The sequence below is a fragment of the Pocillopora damicornis genome, chromosome 3 (assembly GCF_964200805.1).
Source record: "Pocillopora damicornis chromosome 3, jaPocDami1.2, whole genome shotgun sequence".
Classification (NCBI taxonomy): Eukaryota; Metazoa; Cnidaria; class Anthozoa; order Scleractinia; family Pocilloporidae; genus Pocillopora; species Pocillopora damicornis.
The window spans coordinates 19,974,870-19,994,601 of NC_142672.1; the positions used below are offsets into that span (position 1 = coordinate 19,974,870).

General features: G+C 37.4%; 1 protein-coding gene and 1 long non-coding RNA gene across 2 annotated transcripts; one reads left to right on the plus strand and one right to left on the minus strand.

The window, feature by feature from the left end:
* The first annotated feature begins 10,285 nt into the window (after window positions 1–10,285).
* On the plus strand, window positions 10,286–19,452 carry LOC149048734 (uncharacterized). Its single transcript, XM_089202125.1, has 8 exons — window positions 10,286–10,569; window positions 14,468–14,605; window positions 14,917–15,070; window positions 15,433–15,629; window positions 16,134–16,284; window positions 16,813–16,896; window positions 17,631–17,720; window positions 18,042–19,452. Exons 2-8 carry the CDS (start codon window positions 14,468–14,470, stop codon window positions 18,407–18,409), a joined length of 1,182 nt encoding a protein of 393 aa, XP_089058251.1. The 5' UTR covers window positions 10,286–10,569; the 3' UTR covers window positions 18,410–19,452.
* LOC149048735 (uncharacterized) lies at window positions 11,637–14,103 on the minus strand. Its single transcript, XR_016185354.1, has 2 exons — window positions 13,186–14,103; window positions 11,637–12,454 (listed from the first exon to the last, which is right to left on the minus strand). It is a non-coding gene; the product is annotated as an uncharacterized LOC149048735 (long non-coding RNA).
* Window positions 19,453–19,732: the final 280 nt, after the last annotated feature.

The following is a 19,732-nucleotide window of genomic DNA, read 5'->3' on the forward strand; positions in this document are numbered from 1 at the left end:
TAATCACCACTTTTTCACCATTGGTCCAAAAATTCCCAGTGAGATTGACTCGGATAGTGGAGACTATGGAGGTATCTCACTTGCACAGATACACGATTTCATCTCCATTCAACCAGTACAAACAAGGTACTTTCACCTATAGACAAACTAAACAAGTGTAAGGCAACTGGCCCTGACAGAATATCTGCGAGAACTACTCGGAAGTGCATGCGCCGACCTCATTTGTGTGCCAAGAGGCGATATTTTTAATCAATCTATCAGACGGGGTAAACTCCCAGAAGACTGAGAATCTGTTAGAGTCACACCCCTTTTCAAGCAAGGCGATCGAGACAACGTAAACAATTATCCTCCGATCTCGATTATCCCAGTTGTGGTCGAGGTATCGGAGAGAATATTATACGAACAATTTAATGCCTATTTAGAGGAGCACGATAAACTATGCAAACATCGGTCTTGTTTTCGTGCTATTCACTCAACTGACATAGCTGTGCTTGAGGCAACTGACTCCCGGGCGTACAATATAGACTTTGGGAAAATCAATCTTACTTATTTTGTGTACCAGTACACAAGGACAAAACTTTGGAGAAGGGCAGGGACATTCGGGAAATGATGTAATCTACACTAGAAGCCATTAAGAGCTTGATTTGGTTTGAATGTATGACTAATTTTGGACAATACATACATGTAAAGTAACACAATGCTGAGTGTAGGTTTCTTTTGTCCATAAGGGCATAAAGTTCAACTTTCAGTTGGTTGAGAGCAAAACGTTTACTATAATTATTGTATTTAGGTTTTGTGGGACTGTATTTTCAATAAAGTACCCAGGAAAATTTAGTTCAGGTAGGTAGAGATGAGGTTGGAAATGGAAGAGTCTAGGGAAAAAAGATAGGTGCATTACAAGATCAGAGCACAAGCAGTACTTTAATGAATCATATGTTGAGTTAAGTACTCTGAAGTAACATTACATTAACGGTGCTAATAATTTTTAACCCAATAAAATTTACAATTTGACCTGGAGGTTTTATTTACCAGAAAGTTCAATAGAGATAGAGTGTCACCATAATAGATTTCAGGAACAGTAATCAGAGACAACTTAAACACAGCAGAGTTCACTGTACAGGCAAGTTCATGATGTTATCATATGACTTAAACTACCAGAAGCTTTCAAGTTTTCTTATTATTGAAATTGTAATTTCATGCCAGTGAGTCTACCGAATTCAAGTTATGTGGAGAAATGAATGGGTGAACTTGACATCATCATGCAAATGGTCGACTTCACATCATCATGCAAAGTGCTGATCTACCGTACAAAAAGGTCCAAAACAAACATGGTAAGCAACTGAATTTCATGTATCACTTTGTGTTAGAGCACACAAGAGGACTTGTGAGACCTGCTTCTATCTCATTTGCCAGAACAAGATTGAGCTTCTGATACCAATCAAAATTCAGAATGACCGTGACAGTTTGGAACTGATCTGTTAAGACTGTGCTTTTTTAAGGGGTCTACAGATGTGATTAGAACCCTGGGTCTCCGAGGATACCTGATGGTTATCTAATCCACATCAAGTAGCTCTAACTTTTAACTACAAACGTAACAAATGTCAGTTCCATTAAACTGTCTTCATAACAACTCAACAAAGTCTAAGCTAAGTTAATTAAATTCAGGATAAAAAATGTTCCAATAAATGACTTATGTGAAATGTGACCGCAAAGAGAGTCATTAATGACTCCTAAGTTTCAATGTGGCACGACCTGCACTAAAGGTCCAGACCATGAAATGTTGGCCTGTGAGTGCACAACTCCACGCTGTAATCTGTACTTAGAAGACAAGCCGACTGTAGGAAAGCCGGCGTGTGAAATATAAGCAACAAAGATGAATGGAAAACTAGATAAAAAAACGATCTTTGACAGCGTGTTACAGCCACCATTGCAAAATGGTCACTTTCTGAAGCTCTGAAGCTTAAGTAACTTAGCCAAGCATAGACTGGAACCTATCTCAGACAATAATAAACCACGTGACAAGCGCTCTGTTCACCGTGATAAATCCAGCGAGGAATAAGTATCTTGGATCATGACATAATGTGGTTTGTTTTACACTTCATGTAAACCACACAAAGACAGTTACAGGATAAACCAATAATTGTATAAAAACTTAGGCAAATGCAAGCACAAAAAACAAAGTTTATTTCCAACAGAAAGCCTGGGTGAACACAATTATGCATCTTCTTTCATTCTGATATTGACTTTGGTTTAACAGTCTCTCCTCTCTACATTCTGCTGATTCATTTGCAATTTTTTGTCTTTGATACTGAGATTGGGTTTGCCAACCCCCTTTTTTCTTGATTCAGAAGATTCATTCGCACGTTTCTTTTCCCTGGTCAGACACTGCTGGCCAGCCTCTTTTCCCTAGATTCCTCACTTTCATTGACCCTTCTTCATTTCTCATATTCATGTTTAGCAATCACTCGTTTTTCTTTTTCTTCTGGCGTTTCAGTTAAAGACTTTTGCTTCCTTCTCATATGTTGTGTTTGGTTTCTTTTATTTCTGAAAGGCAAATGTTCAATTTTTGGACTCTCATGAACATTTTGCAAATCAAGTTCATTATCTCTGACAAAAACACCTTTAATTTCAAAAGGAACAAACCCTATTTGTCAGCAGGAAATGTTCAAATATGATACAAGGTTTTCAATTCCTTCAATGGTAAGCAAAGTACATTTCCTAAATGAGTGAAGCATCCCATGCAAATCCCTGGAATGAGCATCAAAAATTAAAGCTTTGTTCTGAATTCTTAATCACTGCAACAGTATTTATTCCAATCGTTAACAAACAACACTTGTAGTTAAGTTGACAATTTGAAAACACTTCTGTCAGAGAATTTTGAAGAGACATATGTGGCCCATTATTTGATGTCATGAACAAACTTCCTGTTAATGACTAACAATATTCTAATGTGTATACATTATTGTACATTGAAACAATGCATGGAACATCAGTTAAAAGCAAATAGAACATCTTATAGAAGTATACAAATTATTTATAATGGTAAGAATATTATTCAAAAGGGAAGAAGTCCACAAATTGATATCTTCTATGTAATGATAAATAATAGCAGTAAGTGACATTGCTACACATTACTTACAGCATTTTCACCAAAGAGAGCTTCATTTCCTTGACTGTAGTCAGCACATATTGTTCTTGTTGGATCGATGACATCAAATATTGTAGGGCCTAGATTTTCATCTACATCATTTGCCTACCTTATAAGCAATGGAATATAGGCATTGTAGAAAATCATTTGTGAAAACCAAAACATCACATCATTCCACATTTTGTGTTGTCCAACAACTTGTTTCAATACTGGCAAGTAAAATACATTTAAATAGCCAATACTTGACCGGTATTGTTCAATCGGGATTCCCATACTTACTTTTTACTGCAATACCTTTGGTAGCCCAGTCATAAAATGCCTTTGTTTTTTTGTCGTCTTTTTTTTCTTTTTTTTTTTTTCCTCCGCCACAAAATGGAAAAATTGCGCAATAGTGGGCCCTCAACACCATGACAACTAACTGTGATCTAATGAGGTGTCCACATGCTGATCGCGCGTGCTATCTTGATGATGATTGACGTTGTCATGCACGGACAGGGCCGGGTCACATGACGAACACGAGATTTTTGCCCATAAAACTCTTTTGTCAGTTGTTTTGTATTTCAATGTGTTTGGATTACGATCATCTGGAGCATTATGGCGCAAACGCTCAAAATACTTATAGACGCATACACAAGTCGTATTGTTCGCGGCCAATCCACACAAAAAGATGTTATTGAGCGGTAATTTTGGAACGGACTGAATCGTGAACGCTTGAAAGCCATGAAAGCATTGAATGCCTTGTATGTCTTGTATGCTAAGTATGCCAATGTCTTAGTTGAAAACGTTAACTCGTTGTAAAAAGCAAAATCTGAAATCTGAAACCAAACTGCATATACTCTATGCAATCTATTGAACAACACTACTACCGTGCGACCGAAGAACGTAGCTACGATAGCAGTGCGAATGGTATTAATTTCACGATCAGAAAGATGAATCTTATGTTTTTTTTCATTGTAGTTGTATGGATATTCTTTTTTTAATAGATACATGATCCAAAATCCCGTGTTTTTTGTGTATGATCTTATTATGTTAAGTATTGTTTACGCAATTGTCTCGTCACAGGCGACCCAAGGTCACGTCTCGAGAAAGAGCCAACGATTAATTCACGAACGCGTCACGCGTTGTGTGACTCAGAGTAAGTTATACTGGGAACCGTTGCGTGACGCTCGGTAAGCTGTAAGATGACATGTTATTATATACCAGACATAAAAACTCTTCAGATTCTCAGTCTGCATTTTGTACCCACTATGCAATCTATATTTTGTATCCAGTCTGCAGTCTGCTGTCTGCATTTTGTACTAACAGGTATCCGTGGCACCAATACAGTTTATTTTTGGTTACATTTATTCGCACAACACACATAATCTACCACAAAATACCTGTGTGTGAGGTAATTCGACATTTTCATTCTTTCCCGCGTTAATAATCTTCTTTCCTTTTGTAAGAATGTAGACCACTTACAATGTTTCAAGTAATCCACCCACCCTACAAAAAATAACTCTTGCATGCATAGTATGCCTATGTTTGTAGACAGGTGTATGCCCTTGGCCAGACTTGAGCTCACTATTTCAGTATACTAGTCCGACACGCGTAGTATCACTACACTTGATTCCACGGATCCAGTACCATCCAGGTATCCCAGTTACCCTGCTCACAGGGTCTAGTTCGTTTTGAGATATGCCTCCGTGAATTCTCAACAGTGCAAGGAGAAAGCAACTGCAATACAACTCATTTCACTTTCTGGCACTTTCAGGTGGCTTCAGACACTTTAAAACACTTTCAGACACTTAGTGGTGCAACCCGCACCGATATCAAGCCGATAGCTGTTGGCTTGTGAGAGCGTAAGTACTAAAACAAGGAACGACCTAAAACCACCCTAAACCACCAACAACCACCTACAACCATCTACAACCACCTCAAAAATTTCAACAACCACCTACAACCACCTCAAAAACATCTACAACCACTCGCAAACTATCTAAAACCATCTAACACAAGGCACAAATGTCTAAAACAAGGCGAAACGACATGTCACGTACACGAAATACGATAATCGAACGAAACCTCTACCTCCCCCTGAAATCTTACTCTCCTTGGTCCCATGTATAATCAACCATCTCACGAAATGAAATGCGATAGCATGCTAATTATTTTATATTCCCTCAGAAAAAGACTTAAAGAACTTTACAAAATGAAGTAACATGTTACAAAAAAATAATACATTGGGAATCATACATAGGCGCGCGTATATATGGAAGTTTTTGTAATCATGATTCAAAGCATTTTCCATCTTAAGAGTCAGCGCCAACGCACTCTGCGATTGTTATTCGAGGATTGTCGATTCATTTATTTGCATTCTTTAATGAGGTCGGATTTTCTTCCCAGAAAAGAGCTATTGTGTTTATATGATAAACAAAATAATACATGGTTGCTAGTAGATATGGAATTTCTCTTCTCGTGTTCAACTCGACATCTCACTCATTCACTGCGCTCACTCGTGAGCTATCGAGTTAAACACTCGAAGATTAATTCCATATCTACGCGCGCCGATGTATTATTCCCTATTTATTATTTTTTGTAACTTGTTAGTTAACAAGCCGGATCTGAATGTGTTGGCTTGTGTGAGGGGAACTAACTCGTGATACGATCACCCGAAAAAAATTACTCGAGACTACGCTTATAATTAAGATGGCTGACTTAGTTTAGTACGCTGTACAATACTACGATACTAGACCACGTGACAGGTGCTCAACTCTCGTGTACAAATAAATAAATAAATCCGATCGTGCCATAATGTGGCTACACAGGTTGTGTAGGCCACACAAAAATAACAAAAAATACCTCAGTCTCTAACTCAATGACATGAAAACCAAATTTTGAAGCTCAAAGCTGTAAATCAAAACTATAACCAACAATATTGGACATCGAAAAATAACCTAAAATATATCCAAATCCAACAATCAATTTCAAGAATGACTGACTCCAGAGGAACCTCCCACATGTTCTTAGCGATGTTGTGGAATGGAGTTATCATGTTGGTGAGGGTACCAATTTACCTGAGCTAAGTGACTCTAAAAATATATTTCCTTATCTTTCGTCCAACAGTTGATTGTTTGTTCATTTGATCACAACACTGAAGTCTCCTACCATTGGTCAGAAACCTACCAAACCAACAAATCATCTTGAAATGTGCTTTATTTAACCAGGTTTCCTAAACTTGTTTTCATATTTTGTTCAACACAATGACTACAACTTAGGTATTGACTTCTCTAACTGAGCAGATCTGAAGGAATTCTATCAATGGATGGACTGGTCTGGCCTGACAGTTCTGACCAATGGTAAGTTTCCTTAGTTTCAGGTGGTCTACTGAGTCAGTCTCAGTTAGTTACGTTTCCAGGCAGGACCCAGGCTCCCCTTCATCACCTGTGTTGGTAACTGACCCAAGATCCCCCTCATCACCTGTGTTGGTAACTGACCCAAGATCCTCCTCATCACCTGAGTCAGTAACTAACCCAGGATCCTCCTCGTCACTTGAGTCAGTAACTGACCCAGGATCCTCCTCATCACCTGAGTTGGTAACTGACCCAGTATCAGACTCTTCTTCTGATTTGCTCCAGTATTCACCTGTTGGCCATTCTTCTTCAGGTTTGACATTCCCTTTGTCATCCTGTCATAAATCACAAACCTACAATCAACATTATATTGTCAAACAACATACACCTGTAATCCAACTTGTTTGTGGTTACTTTTTACATGAAAAGAAATTGCCATGAGCATGTTTCATTGAGTAAGTTTAAAACAACTTTTATATTAAGGAACATTCCTCGTAAGCAAACATCACAAGGCTCACCAAAATTTAGATATATTCCAATTACATCCATGGTGGGGCCCATACTGATTATGTTATTAGAGAAATAAGCTGAAGTGTTCTAAAAATATATATAACATCAAAGTGACTACCTCTCCTAGAGTCTTATAGGTACTGACCTGACATTAGCCCATGCAGAGAATACAACTAAAGGTAATCTTTTAAGGAAAAGGCTCCATAGTTCATGTCAGAACGAGGAACTGCTGATGTCTCCTCTTTAAGAGAGTGTCTCTGTAAGAGCGGTCCGGTCGATTTTGCTTGAGACACGGATTTCGCTCGTTTCTCGTATGTTGTAAGACATTCATGTACCTATACTAAAACCACAATCAGTTTGATCGGATCTCTTTATTTTTCAGAGTTTTACGGAAATTAAATTTCACTCGAGCGAAGGCTTGTCGTGACACTTTTCAAGACTTTAATTTCATACAACTTTGGAGGACAATTTACAAAAAACTACGGAATTCAGCAAAAAACAAATACCACAGCCATGTATATTAACTCTATCTTATCTATCGAGGCGACTTTCGTAAACATCACGTGTCAATCAAGGAAACAGGAAGACTTGAATGACACCTTATCGGTTCGCCTAAATCAAACACGCCAAAACCGATCAAATTCAAGGTTAATTTTTGAAAAAGTGAAGCGTTCTTTACTGATACAACTAACATAGCTAGGAAGTAGGTGCCATAGAAAAGATAACTACAGAAAAAAACTTTGCGGCCCGACCTTTACGAGAACTTTATAACTCTGTGAACTAACCTAATTTTCGGCAATCTCCAAGTTTGGCCGCCATTTTGAGGGACTTGTCAACATGAAGCGTAACCGATATAAATCAAGCAGGTAAATCTAAAACCGTCAGAAATACATACGAAAGCAATTCAAATGAACTTTACTTTCAATTCAAGCGGCAAAATTTGAAATTGTTCGTTAAACTTACAATCCTCATGCGACCATTTCTTTCAACAATTCAAACACGACAACTAGTGTTCAAATTCCCCTCGTCGATTCCACCGCAAGAAATAACCTGTGCCACCCAAGCTTCGACTCGAATATGAAGTACGAATCAAGTAACATAACTGCTTCATCTTCGCGGCAATATCACGCTGGTATTTTGATTTTCCGATCGACAAGAACGGTGATCAGGAATCGATCGGTTTGTTTACCTCGTAAACGTGACCGCTGACCAGCCGCTAAGTGAAAACAGCATAGCGCGGGGTGGGGTGGTTGGTGGGCTTATCGTCATAAGATATTCGAATACATGCTCAAAAAGCTTTAGGACTATCAGTCTAAACAGTGGAGGCATGCTTCGAGGTAAAGACAATTTTTATTTTATTCTCATAACTTTCTCCTTTAAATTAGATCTGGTATTAATTAATAGAGTTATCAATATATTTTTAACCGGGTACCCATATAACCTTTTTGCTTGTCATCAGTGGTATAAAATAAAATGTCTTTTCCAACAGAACCTTTTATTTATGCCCCATTGCACGGAAGGAACACTATACTTAGAATGTTTGCTCTAAGTAATTTTTTCTGTTTCCAAGAATGTATGCAAAGTGATAGAGATTTGATTCATTCCGCTGACACGTTCTTTTAAGTTTTAGTTATGGCGCGTGCAGGTTTTTTCTATCAAAAGTCGCGCTTGCAACACACCGGAATTGAAAATTCGTCGTAAAATCGCACGAACCTTAGAATGAGTTTAGGCAACTTTGACTTCTGGCGAGATTAAGAGGATGGTTCAAAGGACCCCTTGAGATTTTTTTCAGGACTATAACTGAGATTTGTTAATAACTATGATAATCGTCATCATTAGCGGACGGTGCTTTTTGCCCATTGTTGTCATCATTATCGTTATCACGCCGGAAGAAGTATAAAGCCGAAGTCGCCTTACCTAGCTACACAGAAAATTGTTCTCTCTTTTGCTCCCCTTGGATCCTGGAAACTGTTACTATTAAGACGATCAACAAGAAAGCCTTTATAATTATTGAAACTTTTGATTAACAGAATGTAGGAAAAAATCGGTGGGGAGAGTTTTTCGCGTATCTTGTAATCTGAACGATAGTTTTAAATAAAACAAATAACAATTCATTCAATTTACCTTAGTTGTCTCGTGTTTAAAAGTGGCGTTTCTGGGGACCGTAGATTCTTCTCTGATTCTTCTTGTCTCAGCCAAGACTCACTATCATCAACTTTTTTCTTGTGCTTCTTACGGCAAGGGACACAGTGAGCTATGGTAAGCGATTGCAAATTTCTCAGTTAAAGTAAAGCCCAGTAGCATCCATCAAGAATTAAAAACCGACATGCACTGTTTACTTTTATTATTCTTAATCAAATAAGGGGTGTTTTAGTCTGCAAATTTAATCATATCGGTTAATGAGAATCATACAAACTGAGGAAAACTGACGGAAATAATTGTGAACCGTACGCATGAGTAAGTAGATTGCGTTGTCAGGTGATTTGATCTTCTACAAAAACATTATCGATTATCAACCGAGCAACTTTGTACATATTTCCATCTGTGATGAAAAGCACTTACACATAGATCTATTTTTTTTCAACGTGATGTGTACTTAAGTACCCTTCATCTAATAAAGAATTTCTTCTCTTTTCGAGCAGATATGTCACGTGACAAAAATAGATAACAGAAAATGTTACTGAAGACCACCTGATTCAACTGGAATATTAACTCCAAACAGCTTTTGAACGTCCTGAGACATATGCAAGGTAATTACATCTCTGCCTTGGATACGCTTCCTGACACCATCATGATCAGGATACTGACGTGTTACCTTTGCACTTCTCCAAAACTTCCCCAGAGTGTAGCGATGCCTATAGCAAATCCACATTTTTTTGTTTATCCTCCTTAGCGAGGTGAAATAGGCTAATCCTTGCCAATATTAGCTCATTTTCACTTAAAAACCTCTTTAGACAGGTGGCAGCTTATCAAATGATGTTTTACTTCGTCATTGCATTCAGAGAGTCGTACCAAACCACTTAGGCCACACGATGAACCAGAGTTTTTTCCATCTTTGCTATTCAAAAAACAGTCCTGAGACATAATGAACGTCTCGCTTGTGAACGACTTCTTCCTGTACTTGTAATTGTTTCCAACGCGATACAAGTTCGGGAGATCTAAAGGAACCCATTATAACTTTGTATATTCGATACGATTTCAATTTCCGCGTCAAAGGAGAAGCCTACTGTAATTCGTGAGTGGTCAGTGGTTACGCTCGTGAGGTAAAGAATGGGTTTATGACTTTCTCGACCCGTTCCTCACGTTGTAACCCAGTAACTACTGGACTTGTAATGACGTTGTAACCAGTCAATTAATGCGTTGTAATCAGGATAGACCTATTGACAAATCTAGACCTGGGGGAGGGGTGAATGAGTAGCTAAAATGTCGTGTGTAATCTACGTATCACTGGCGCGCTAATTCGGATCGATCGATTCAGAAGAGATATATTTTTCCTTTATTTGCAAGCTCACACGCTTTATCTGTGCAATTAGCCGACACCTTTCTGGTCGTAAATTTGGTTTATCGATCATTTTCAAGGTGAGTATCACTAATAATAAAAGGTATTCTACTTTGTTTAATGTTCGAGGCACTTGTCTGATGATTTGATGATCGGATATGATCGATAAGTTATAAATATTTCTAAGCCTTTATTTACCTCTCAAAAATTCACGGGTCGATAGGTAAGCAAACCATCACAATATTTTATAATCCAGTAATCGTGCATCTCATTTATATTAATGAGAGCCATCTATTTGCGGGCTACAAGTACCAGTATTCACAATAGTGATTCATGCATGTGCGGCTTAACAGTCATCTCGCCATCAGTTACAATGAATATCATGACAGTTATTTTATATTTAAGATTATTGTCATTTCGAGAACTGAAAATAAAAATTCCAATCTACAAATAAAGTCACATTTAGCATGTTTATGTGTATTAATATATAGTCCCACAACGATCCATCGCATTCCAGATAACTGATGAACTGTCTAGTTGTCCTCGTGCACCGGTGCTGTACCGGTGCGTAAAGGAATAACCATTGTATTTTCTTTGTTTAGGAGTCATTGGTTAGCTTTTATGTATTTTTTGGTCTTTTGTATCGGCTCTTGTGTACCGGTACCCGAGGAGAAAACCAAAATGTGGATTACATTCATCTCATTACAATCCAATTATTTGTGGATTACAATATTTGCATTACAATCCAATAATTTATGGGTTACAATCATCTCATCACCATCCAATAATTTGTGGATTACAATTATCTAATTTAAATTCAATCATTTGTGAATGCTATTATCTCATAACAATCCAAAAATTTGTGGATTACAATTATTTCCTTACAATGCAATAATTTGTGGGTTACAATCATCTCATTACAACCATTATTATATGGCTGCGATAGTACGTGCACTCTGATTGGTTAATTAGGGGTCCAGAATCCCCCGGTAATTGCTTATGGGCATTACAGATTTTTCCCCCCACAAAACCTAGTGAACTTAGTGACTTTCCCTGAAAGAAACTTCATTGAAAAAAGACAAAATTGAACATTGAACAAAACATGTATCTCTTCTTTAAATATGAGTTCTGAAGAAGATTTTCTTCATAAGTTTATTACCCTGATGAAATTGTGACGTAAATGATAGGCAATGTAGATGTTCTCTCTATTCCACTTGCTTTGCCTATGTGAAGGCATATAATAAATAACTTAACAGACTTCGGGCTGAATTTTTGCTTTATGGACCGTACCCAGAGGCTCAGTCCATAAAGCAAACATTTCATCCCTCAGTCTGGAATTTTACAGTAAAGCCATTGCGCATGGTGCACATGGTTATTACGTAAATAATTTTTGGATTACAATCATCTCATTACAATTCAATAATTTGTGGATTACAATCATTTTATTACAATCCAATAATTTGTGGATCATCTCAGTACAATTCAATGGTTTGTGGGTTACAGTCATCTCATTGCAATCCAACCATTATATATGCTTCCTTCTATACCTTATGTATTTTAAGGATTTTGCTGGCAATTGAAGTCTTAGTATTTCCTAAAGTTTTTCACTTATTACTTTTCAAACAATAATGATTCCATGGCAAGTACAATAAGATGGAAAGAGTATAGTTATAATATAGCTTTTGGGATGCAAAAGACAAAGTGCTGTTCACTTGGATTCATTGTAGAAAACATTAGCTTTAAGAAACACTTGCCAATACTGATAAGGAATCCAGTCTGAACGCAAGCATCTTATACGTATAAACTGCAGGAATCGCAGTGTGTTAAAAGAAAATCAGGCTCGAAGTAGCCTATCAGGCCAGAGTAGTCCAATGGGATCATGCCCATCAGTGATATGGTCCATGAACCTTCACAGTCCCTGACAAGGTGGTACATGGACTGGGTCCACAACAGTGGACCATGGACCTGGGTTACGATAATTCCAATACAATCTAAATTAATTTTTGTATTACATTATCATCTCAATACAATCCAATAATTTGTGGGTTACAATCACCTCAATACAATCCAATAATTTGTGGGTTACAATCATCTCATTACAATCCAATAATTTGTGGGTTACAATCACCTCAATACAATACAACACATTATTATATGGCTGCGATAGTACACGTGCTCTGATTGGTTAATTAGCGGTCCGTACTCCTCCGGTAAACGCCCACAGGCATTACAGATTTTTCCCACCACGGTTTTTGTTTACAAAACCTAGCAAACTTAGTGACTTTTGCTGAAAGAAACTTCGTTAAAAGTCAGAGCAAGAAATTGAACAAAACACGCATCTCCTCTTTAACTATGCGTTCTGAAGAAGTTTTCTTTTCTCAATTTTATTATTCAAGCAAAATTGCGACGGAAAATGTAGAAGTTCTCTCTATTTCGGCTTTGCCTATCTGAAGCCATATAATAAACAACTTAATAACCTTGTTTGCTCGGGCTTTACTGTAAAATTCCAGACTTCTGGCTGAAATTTTTGATAAATCAAAAATATCATCCCTCAGTCTGGAATTTGACAGTAAAGCCCTCGAGCGCGGTTATTAAGTAGTTAATAATTTGTGGGTTACAATCACCTCAATACAATCCAATAATTTGTGGGTTACAATCATCTTATTACAATCCAATAACTTGTGGGTTACAATCACCTCAATGCAATCCAATAATTTGTGGGTTACAATCACCTCAATACAATCCAATAATTTGTGGGTTACAATCATCTCATTACAATTCCAAAAATTGGTGTGTTTTAATCACCTTATTAGGGAGCTGGTCAAAACTGTTATACACAGACAGGACCCACCACTCCAATGAAAGACTGGTGGTGTCTTTTCTAACCTCCCCCCCCCCCTTCCCCATCAAAAATTATAGTGTCTCCTTTGAATAGCCCCCTGTCTCTCATGGTGAAAAATAGGTAAAAAGATTTAAATGTCTTTGTGCAGTTTGCCTGTTAATGCAAGCTTCATGCACACAAACAATGAACATCTTATCTCAAATTTTCAAGTTAATAACATGTACTCTATCAGGTTCAAAAGATTGGTTGTGTCTGGTATAGCCTCTCCACCCTTAGTCAAGGCGGGTCCTAATCAAGTTCACTTGTTTTGACCACCTCCCTTACAATCCAATGATTTGTGTGTTTTAGTCATCTTATTACAATCCAATAATTTGTGGGTTACAATCCCCTCAATACAATCCAATAATTTGTGGGTTACAATCATCTCATTACAATCCAATAATTTGTGGGTTACAATCCCCTCAATACAATCCAATAATTTGTGGGTTACAATCATCTCATTACAATCCAAAAATTGGTGTGTTTTAATCATCTTATTACAATCCAATAATTTGTGGGTTTTAATCATCTTATTACAATCCAATAATTTGTGGGTTTTAATCATCTATTACAATCCAATAATTTGTGGGTTAAAATCATCTCAATGCAATCCAATTATTTGTGGATTACAATAATCCTATTACAATGCAATAATTTGTGGATTACAATCATCTCATTACAATCCGATAACTTGCAGAGTTCAATCATCTTATTACAATCCAATAATTTTTGAATTACAACCATCTCATTACAATCCAATATTATTTGTGGGTTACAATCATCTCATAACACTTTAATAAATTGTGGATTACAATTATTTCATAGCAATCCAGTTATTTGTGAGTTACAATAATTGTATGACCGTCCAATAATTTATGGGTTACAATAATTAAGTTGCAATCCAATAATTTCATACCATACTACAATATAGTAATTATTGAATTATGATCATAATCTCATTACAATCCACTCAAAGTTGTGTTTTATTTTCAGTGATCTCATTACAATCCACTTATATGTTTGTGCTACAATTATTTCATTCTGTGCAATCCAATAATTTGTGTGTTAATTACGATCATCCCATTATTCTGTTTTAGATGCCACCTACCAAATTAAGTGCAGAACAACTTAATCATTTACGTGAATTGTGGGAGGCTGGGCTGAATAGTGTAGGTGACAAGAAGAAGCTATCGGAAGTGGTGCAAGCCACTGGTTTAACAGAGAAAACAATCAAGGTATGTTAGGATAGTTGATATAAACTAACCTTGAGCAGCATACTCTTCCTAACAAGTTAGCATGTTTACTTGAACTATTAAAAATACCTATGGTATCAGTATTAGAATTCCTTATATGATTGGATAATTCGTCCATGGTAACTGAACTCATATACTATATGTGCCACACATTAATGATAAGGAAAATCAGCCCGCAAGCTTGAATACCCTTGCTAGTATGAGTTTTACACACACTGGAATTACCATTTAAGATGCACTTTTCCTGAGATATTTTAACTCCATTGACTTATGCGTTATTTTATATCTCAAAGTATTGGATTGGAAATGAACGAAAGAGGCGTGGATTAGCGACAAAAAGGGGACCAAGAGACCCAGATAATGGTGCCCAAAAGTACGTGCTGGGTAAAAAAAGGAAGAAATCTGGATACTCTGTATTTAAGAGTTCGTTTCTGTCCAGCGAAAAAGGTACGTGTTCTGTTTATGTATGTAACTATACGCTGCAAATTGATTTATTACGGCATATTTTAATACTAACATGAATGTTACTGCATTTGGGTATAGGCGTATATAGATGTTAAATTAGGTAGAAAAGAATGGAATTAATTAGTGTGAAGTTATTTTTTATCATTTTTAGATCAAAGCACTCATACAAGACACAGACAAAAACATTTTTTGGGATGATGCTGTTGCGCACTTTGTGCGATTCAGTACAAAACAACTGAATGTATGACCGTGGTAATTTCATTGGTCATTTCAAGTGAATTACATTAAACATAAAATTCACACACGAGTTATCTAACGCGTAATTGTATCATTTCTTTATTAAGCTCATAAGATGTTAGCCGATGGGCATGGCCCTGGCGCTGTTCAAAAGCAGGCTAACATTGAGTACAGACTGTTAGACGATGCCGAAAAGGAAAGCCTTCACAAAAAAGCAGAGGAGCAAAACTCTGGCGATCCATCAGACTCCCGCATCCCAAGGCAACAACTGATTAAAAAGCTTGTTGCCAACATAGATTCTAACGTAAGTAATCACTCCTAGATTGTCCTTATCGTTGACTGTGTTTTAAAAAAGTGTACGCCAATTATAGCTGGAAATCGCGAAGAATGGCTGGTGTGTTGGAAGCTTTTCAGCCGAAATGGAGTACGACACTGAGTCGCACTCCAAAGGTTAAACTGAGGAATTATATTTTATCGGATCCGTCTTTGTCTCGCTTACTAGTTTCTCTTTAATGTAATTCCTAGTAACTTATTAAACGCAATGTAGGTATGATACTGATAAACATTTACTCAAATTATATATTTATAATAGTGAATAGTGAGTTCGTTGTATGTCCTCGAGCTTTCCTTTGAAGGCAAACAAGAACTACTGATACTCTGTATGTCTGTTATCCTTGGTATTATTCGTGTCGACATAAAAGCCGTCAAGTACAAAAAACGATTAATTGTTTAATTAAAAAAATGTTTGCAAGAAATAAAGTTAAGTTGTTGCGTATTACTCTCTAATTTTGTTTCATTTGGTCAACAGATGCAAAGACTCGATCAACTGGGGTGCCCTTCCGTTTGGCTTGGGTACTGCGCGACCGCTCCCGAGAGGCTGTACTCTCCCCAAATGTCGGATATGGCAGAGGACGCCACATTCACCAATTACGTGGTCTCTACCATGGTGAATAAATTAAGTAAGTAGGTAATAGCAACATCGAATAGGCAATTTTCCATAGCAAGAGCAGTTTTCAATTTAGTGTCGTAAAAACTGAAATCAAAGTAATCGCTCTGACCAATCACAAAGGACAATGGTAATCCAGTGAACCAGGCAAAACTAAAAGGAATACATGTTTTTGACGCGAAGTGGTTTATTACATCTGATTGCCCGAGAAAGTGGATCGAGATTTTTAAACCAATCACTAAGCGTGGAAATGCAAAACCAAAGCAAACGCGAATTTACTTTCGACACTTAAGTGAATTCAAAACAGCTCTATGTCAAAATTATAATTTTGCTTCGCGGCTCGGTGGAAAAAAAAAGAAATATCATGTCGCATCGAGGTTGGGGCATGTATAAACACGGATAACCCTCTCTTGGTATAAATCATTTCTTTCGTTTTACCCCAAGCCTCGAAGCTAGGGTAGTAATTTAATATATTAATTTAATGTATGGAAAGTATTTGACAATGTATGGTTTTGGTGTTGACAATGTTAAAAATCAACAGGCAAAGCACAGATGGCTGAGCAGGAAGAAAAAAAAGCGAAGAAAAAGAAGGAGCAAAAGAAGAAGAAAACTTCTCAGAAATCAGGTAATCACTCTCTTTTTTTAAAAGAACCTTCTTTGTAAGAACGTTGAGGCGGGGATTAACCAAGGTAGTTGACCGTGTATTTCTTTCAGCTTGGAGTTTGTAGTACACGGTGGTACAATACTATACCATGTAAATTTAAGAACATCTTGAACGTTTTCAGCCTTAAACCGCAAAACTAAAAGTATAAGAACGTTCAGCCTCAGCTCCAAAATTAAATGTTCTTATAAGAAAAAAATAGAGTGTACATCAGAATTCCGTCTGATTTCTCGCCGGTTATTCGCGATTTTTCCTCGAACATCATCAAGGTAGTTGCCCTTTTTTTCTTTTAGCCTCAACTCGAAAATTATACGTTCTTATAAGAAAAAATGTGTATATTAGAAATTGTCCTCACCTAGCTTTTTAAGTCGAACGCGTAGATACACTGCATCGTAAGGACATTAACATTACTCTCAGAAAAGAGCGAGTAGATTTTATTTTTAAAGTTACTCACCTAAGTTATTCTGACTAGTATATTGTTCTGATGTGGTAATTATATACTGTATATTGGAACCCGATATAATAATACAATGAAACAAAATACTACTGAGAAAGACTGATATTCAAATACAAGCAATCAAGTTATAACAATAAACATTGCAAACAAAAGGAATATGACTTCTATAAAAGCCACATTATGATCACTACATTGGACGAAGGCTTGATTTCAAAACCGTTTTCTTCTTCTCGGTGTTTAGGTGCAGAGGTTAATCCAAAAAATGGACCTGGTACGTCACAGGGGACTGCACCTCAGACGCAGCCTGACACTTCCACTGGTGCCAGTGAAGGTGTGTTTTATTCATGTGTATGGCTCAAACTCTCACACACCCACACACACACACACAAAATATAGTTCATCGGTGATAGACAGAACTACAACACAATAACGATTTGATTTTAAAAAACGCCGTACTTATCACTGCTCGTGTGTTCCTGTGTGTTTGTTTTTAATTATATATTTATATTTTTGAACTTGATTTTTCCGGCTTTTAATCTGACTGGACAATCATAGTGACACCAATAGGAAACTGCTGTCTTTTAGTCACTATACTTAGCATTTTATTTGAGCAATTCAGTCAATTTAATTTATACTTCTTTGTCTGGTTTAGGTAATGAAGTTGAGCTGTTTGACAACTCCAACAAACTCGTTTGTCGGGGTGTTGTAACTGCTCAAGCCATGGTACACGGCCGGGCACTGAAAACCGGATGGGCCGCAGTGATGATACAGGATATCTTGTCAAAGGGAAAAGTGGAGCCATGGCAAGAATATCCCACCCATTCTGGGGAAGTAGAAGAAGGGAGTTTTGTCGCCTGGCCGACTGCTTACATCCAACCGCGACGAGAAGCTCTGCAAACTGCCCGGCCGAAACAAAACCTTTCGGAGACGCAGGGTTTAAAGGATGCCCTTCATCCCGACAAGTTTGTCTCTCCCGGGACAATAATGTCCAGGGAGAGACAGCTACGAAGTAGAAAGTGAAAACATTATGATTCCACTATTGCGCCATTTTACCATATTTGGACATGAGAACGCGCAAATCATGAGCCTGTAATGCCCCGGTTTGACTGTTTTAGAACAGAGCAAATACGGACGGAAAGCGTAGAGCAACAAAATGGTTGGACAAAAGGGATCAAAATTGACTTGTTTACGTCCTTTACGCTTGACTTTTAAGCGACGACCTTTCGACGGGAACGCATTTTTTTAACTCAACAGAAGGAAACTTGCGAGGACATTTAATTCTTTTTGTTTGTGTTGTTTTCGCCATTCGCGCACGCTTCATAAGATCGATAAGATTCTCAGGCGATGGAGGTTGTATTTCAAAAACTAGGTGCCAAAATGCTAGAAAATGGCGCAATAATGAAATCATAAATCCCTTATTGGATGGTTTAACATGTAATACGTCCGGACATTTAGCTCGATACCCGCGCGTATTATATGTTAAACCATCCAATAAGGTGTATGTAACGGTTCACTGTAAAGTTAAGCAACCACACAGAGGACGACAACGAAAATGCAATGTGGGAGGCTAACCTTTCCTTCTGGAAATTTCATTGAGACTCTTGAAACTATTTACATTCATAGAATGGTGCTGACAAAGACATAAAGCTTTATTTGAGGTTATTCGTGTTGTTTCTTTGTACAGTTTAGCAGATTGCAAAACACATGTGCAGGTCTTTGCCCTGCAGTGTTCTTCCTCCCCTTCTCTTAAGCGATGTTCTCGTTGCCAACGCTGTTGTGGTTGCGTAAATTCCCTATTGTAAAGAAAAAATGCAGTTTGCATGGAATGAGATAACCAAAGTTGTAATTCATAAGTCTGTTTATCGTTTCCTTTTCTCATGATTTTGTGTTCTCTTAGTCGATACTAATCTGTTACATCTTGCTGACTTATATTCTATTTAAAATGCAAAATCATGATTAGGATAGGAACGAAGGATCCTCCACTGTCACTTGCTACTACACACTCTAATAAATCACTGTACATATCAATAAATAGGATAGCCGAGATATATTAAAATGAACTTTTTGATGCGTTTTAGCGTATGATGTACATAAGACAATGTATGTTCCAATGCTACGTCTTCAGAAGATACTTAACAGTACGGCCAGTGTTTTCGACTCTCCCCTGGATGCTAGTCCATTTCAGGGTCACCCCCTCCCCCTACCCCAGCAGTTAATACACCGGTTCCCATTTACTGAAGAGAGACATAGTAAAGGTTAAGTGTCTTGCCCAAGAACATAACGCAGTGCCCTTACAAGAGCTATTTTTTGGGCCCAGTGCATACTAACCCGGCATAAGGTATA

Bases quoted from the DNA above. Each gene is read 5' to 3' on its own strand.
- LOC149048734 (XM_089202125.1), top strand. From the start codon at position 14,468: ATGCCACCTACCAAATTAAGTGCAGAACAACTTAATCATTTACGTGAA. The intron at 15,071-15,432 runs GTACGTGTTCTG...TTCTTTATTAAG, and splicing joins GTTTCTGTCCAGCGAAAAAG to CTCATAAGATGTTAGCCGAT. The intron at 15,630-16,133 runs GTAAGTAATCAC...TTTGGTCAACAG, and splicing joins TTGCCAACATAGATTCTAAC to ATGCAAAGACTCGATCAACT.